Source organism: Alligator sinensis, unplaced genomic scaffold, assembly GCF_000455745.1.
Source record: "Alligator sinensis unplaced genomic scaffold, ASM45574v1 scaffold4_1, whole genome shotgun sequence".
Taxonomy (NCBI): Eukaryota; Metazoa; Chordata; order Crocodylia; family Alligatoridae; genus Alligator; species Alligator sinensis.
The window spans coordinates 3033348-3038423 of NW_005841887.1; the positions used below are offsets into that span (position 1 = coordinate 3033348).

A 5076-nucleotide genomic window follows, 5' to 3' on the forward strand; every position below is an offset into this window, starting at 1 on the left:
CATTCCTGCCGCTCCAGAAACACAAAGCCAAAGGAGAGTGTTCGCTAGCCATAGTCCAACACATGCAAGCTTTTCCAATACCATTCACTAGGGAGCAAACCCACATGCATTAAATCTGTTGAACGTTCAAGTACAAGTCTAAAGGCGAGTTTAAAGGCTGGTTCCAAAAAAAAGCATAAAAACTAGTTGCTGTGACCCTAACCACTCTGTTTAGACAAAGCTGTTTAACTCTTCATTGTTGTACCAGGCAATGGAGAAGAAAATGCAAGCTTTTCCAATACCATTCACTAGGGAGCAAACCCACATGCATTAAATCTGTTGAACGTTCAAGTACAAGTCTAAAGGCGAGTTTAAAGGCTGGTTCCAAAAAAAAGCATAAAAACTAGTTGCTGTGACCCTAACCACTCTGTTTAGACAAAGCTGTTTAACTCTTCATTGTTGTACCAGGCAATGGAGAAGAAACCTGATGTGTGGATAGAGGAGGAGGTCTGGAGAATGGAGATGTATATCTCTTTTGGAATAATCGCCCTGGGCTTGCTGTCATTGCTCGCCATCACGTCACTTCCATCCATCGCCAACTCTCTCAACTGGAGGGAATTCAGTTTTGTTCAGGTAAAGTCAACCCTGGCCTACTCCGGAGGCTTCTCCCGCAGGTTGCAGAAAGGAGGAAAGGGCATAGCGTGCTGCTTCCCCCCACCCCACCTTTCCCCTCCCTCCCTTCCCCAGGCATCTGGGACCAGCAGATCCCATCAGACCCCAGATTCGGTGGATGTTGTTAAGCACGGGTCTGTGGAGTGTAGCCACCCTGCTAGCTGGGGACGGCTCTGCATGTCCACCCCCCGGCAGCTGTGCTGTATTGCTCAGGGGTGGGTCAATCAAGGTTTTTGTGGGGAAGGTGTAGAATTTCTTCTTGTCCCTCTGCAATTACATCACTTCCATTAGTGCCCCACATGCTGGCTAACGGCAGGCTCTGCCTGTGTAAGCGCTGCTTTGCCACATCTGGGTTTTTCTCTCTCTGGTTTCTCCTAATGATCAGCGGAGGGGGTAACCCTGCTTTCCTGGCAGGACTCCAGGAAAGGCTTGGCTTGTCTCACATTCCTCCTGCAGGCTCCATTGGATTCCTGTCCAGCTCCCGGCTCCTGCACAGCACTGCCATGCGCAGTTGAAGGGTTCCTAGATTCAGACCAGTTAGAAATGCAAAATACCTTGCGGGTCATTTCAGTCTATCTCCCAGCCAGGGCAGAAATGTTCCTTCCAGTTGGCCTGCTCCCCTGCAGTGCTGGCTGCACTTCAGTCATGCATAATGCGGTAGAGGTGCTGTGGACAGCTTGCAGAGGACCTTGGGACACTCCAGGATGAAAAGCAAAGGATTATGATGACTGCAGGAAGCCAAGGCCCGTGACTATTAGGGTTTTGCTAGGAATAAGCCTGTAAAAGATTAATTGTTAAAGCAGTTGGCAGAGGAAGTATCCTGGGAGCAGAGGTTTGCTGGGATGCAACCTTAACTAAAAAATGAGGCCTAAGAGATTTGGGTCTAATTCTGCCCACCTCAGGAGCAAACACCTATTCTGACATGTGGATAGGACTTTCTCAAAAAGCAAAGGGGTTGGATACAGAAAGGATTCCCTAGTGTCCAAGGCTTCTGCAAAGTGCCCGTGAAACAGCAGTCTCTGTGCTCCTGCTCACACCGTGGAGTTAAACTGCATTTGCTGTATAAAAACAGAGGGAGAAGTAGAGATTTGAATCCTAAAGGCTCACGGGTGGTATGTTGTAATCAGTGGCTACAGGCACACAGACCAGTTACTCTGAGGCCAGGTAGGAAGTGAATTTATAATCATTCACCTGTGCCTTAATAATGAAGACTACAGCCTTTGAACACCCCTTGGCCAGTGGCTTGGGTGCTCTCCTGAGAGACGTGGAGCCAAATCAGCCGGAGGAGAGATATATAAACATGTGCCTTGAGGCATGGTTCATATCAGTGGGCACAGGGCAAGATGGCAGTTCCCCTTCCTCCTGCTTTGTGCTGGTCTGAGTTAAGCAACAAGCTCCAGAAGAAGTTTCCTGGTGGCCAGCGTCAAGTAAAAGGTGTTGTATCCCCAGGCATTAGGCCATTGGCTCGCTGAGGTGGCTTCTGTCCAGTATGCTGGCTTTAGTGGGACCCGCTGCAAGGTGCCTCAGTGTCCCTATGGATTGCAAAGCCAGCTGGCACCTCACAGAGATGCTACCAGGCACAGGGATTTTAGGGCTCAATTACCCCGGAGGAGCTAGTCCCCAGACACCTGGGTTATTTCTAAGAATGAGACACAGACTCTTTTCATTTTGGATGTGGCATCTTACCTCTGCTTCTAGGCACTTTTAAAAATGCTTCCCATGGTCGAGATCTCCCCTCTGAATGATGCTGCCTGGCAGGTGCTTCCCCCCATCCCAGGGGTGTATTTCTGCACACATGTACGTTAGCCTGGCAGCCTGCACAGGTCTCTTTTACTAGTAACACGAGGCACTACATGAATTGTGGGAATCATTGTTTGGGTGTGTGACTGGGACGTAGGTGGTCAGGGCTTGACCCTAGGAGGTTTCACCCCAGGGGATCAGAAACAGGCCGGGTCAGGGAAGCAAGGATCCAGACTAGACCTGGGAGACGGGATCAGGAGCAGGCAGGTGAGGGAGCTGAGGTCTATAAGGGACTGGGCATAGGGAGTCACCCTGAGAAAAGCCACAGGCCAAGGGAAGGAGTCAGGGAGGACCTAGCCAGGTGTCACTAGGTTTGGAGCAGTTAGTTATAACTGTATGGGACAGGACAGAGGCAACGAAAGAAACCAGAAACGGGTCAAAAGCCCCAGGCTAAGCAAGGTGGTATCTGTCTCGAGTAACCTGGTGGGCACCGAAAGGCTGCTGCATAGAAGCAGACAACGATGCCCAGCAGGCAGGTGGGACCAGGTGGGGTAGTTTGGCTAGCCTGCTGCTCTGGCCTCTGACACCAATATCTGTTTACACTAACAGTGCATGAGTGTCGGAGCCAAGTAAATGAATGACTCTATTCCCAAAAAAAACCTCCTGGCTTCCCTACATTGTGACTGGCTGGCTTAGTGCATGGAAATCCCCGCTCACTTATATCTATTCCTGGAAGTCCAGAAGAAATGTATGACACTGCATCACAAGATACCCATTCCAGCAGACGATGGGTATGTTGGCATTTTATGTAAGCTTATCATTTTTAAACACCAAATTCTAGATCTCTTTTTAAGGAGAAATTTTTTGGATGATTAATCCTTAAATTATTTGTGCATTTCCAGATAGTGAGCAAAGTTAATACAGCAATTTTGGGTGCTTTTACTATCTAAGATGTGAAATTTCAAGCATAAAGGTGTATTGTTTTCCCTGCTAAATCAATGCAGGGAAAGTTATATTCTCATACAATTTGCATGCACTAATACAGGCCGAGGAATGACTGGCTAGGTTGTAGTACTGCAGAGAAGGATCTGGGGGTGACAGTGGACCATAGGCTGTATATGAGCAAGTGTGGTACTGTCACAAAAAAAAGCCACCACCATCTTGGGTTGTATTAACAGGAGTGTCACTTGCAAATCAAGGGAAGTGATTCTTCCACTCTATTCAGCACCTGTGAGGCCTCACCTAGAGTCCCGTGTCCAGTTTAGGGTCCCATGTTTCAAGAAAGGTTTGGACATATCGGAAAGAGTCCAGTGCAGAATGATGACAGTTATTAGAGGCCTGCGAAGCGAGACTTGAGAAGAAAGGCTGAAAGATCTAGGGTTATTTAGTCTGGAAAAGGGAAGACAGAAGGGAATTTGATCACAGTCTTCAGATACCTGAAGACTACAAAGGCTAAAAACAGATTTGTCCCAAGACAAAGCCTGTTATTCTGGGATCCTAGAGAGTACAAGCCCACTGTCCCACTTTAAGTATGTAGTACCTGCGAAGTACCAAGATAACATTTTTCCTGGGACAATAGGGGCTAATTCAGGGAGTTAATTGCCATTCAAGCTGTATATATAAAGGACTGTTCCCAAGCTGTTGTGATGCCAGTCAAAGCCAGGGGAAATTAGACCTGGGATAAACCTCCCATCTGTTTTTAGCCAAAGAGGATGGAGGTCGTTTTTTCTCTGCAGCTGCAGGGGACAGAACTAGGAGCAATGGCTTCAAACTGCAACAGAAGAAATTTCACTTGATAGGGTTACCATATTTCCAGTATAAAAAAGAGGACACCCATGAGGGGGAGAAGAGGGGGGCATCGCATTGGGGGAGGCAGTGATATGCCTATGCCCTGCCTCTGTCTCTCACTCCTAAGCCCCTGCCCTGCCAGCCCCACCTCACTCCCAACCACAGCCCCTTGCCCCCCACTGCCCTGCCGGTGCCCCTCACTCCTGACCTGTAGCACCTTGCCCCCACAGCCCTGCTGCCCAAGCAGCTCCCATGTGCATGCTTGCACACATGCACGCAGGTACACACACCCCTCAACAGCCAATCACCTTGCCTGCCAGTCCCAGCCCGGGAAAGCAGAGGCAGAGCAAAAACCCAGACATTTCCTTGCATTTAAAAACCCACCCAGACACGAGGACAGGGGGCCAAAAAAAAGGACATATCGGGTTCCCGGACATATGGTAACTCCTTTTCCTCCTGGGAGAAAGCCTTTCGTTCCGGGGATGCTGCCAAGCCCATTGTCCCACTTCAAGTGCCAGAGATGAAATGTGCTAACGCTCCTTCGCTCACCGCTCGCTGCCCACACACGCTCTGCCCTTTATGTGTATAAAGTAATGGTGGCTCAGCCAGTTCAGTTGCCATTCATTCCAGGGACTAGCCCAGGAGTCGGCAACCTATGGCACACGTGCCAAAGGTGGCATGTGGCATGCTTTTGATTGGCACGCAGACTGCTTCCTGCCCCAAGGGGCGGGAAGAGCCATGCCCAAATCTAGCAGCACATGGCTACCCGGGAACAGCCCGGCCCCAGCCCTGTGCCGCCCCCAGGCCGGGGGCTGTTGGCACCCCAACCCCAACCCCACGCTGCCTGGGCCCAGCCCCAGCTGGCATCACTGGAGTGGCTGGCCCCAGCCCAGTGCC

At 50.0% G+C, this 5076-nt stretch overlaps 1 protein-coding gene across 5 annotated transcripts in view; it reads left to right on the forward strand.

Moving 5' to 3' along the window:
• STEAP3 (STEAP3 metalloreductase) overlaps window positions 1-5076 on the forward strand; it is a 31016-nt gene that overhangs the window by 15228 nt on the left and 10712 nt on the right. For all 5 annotated transcript variants that reach the window (XM_025196940.1, XM_025196942.1, XM_025196941.1 and 2 more), the window contains one exon: window positions 448-612. In XM_025196940.1, coding sequence (XP_025052725.1) covers window positions 448-612 — 165 coding nt within the window. The remainder of the gene's footprint in view (window positions 1-447; window positions 613-5076) is intronic.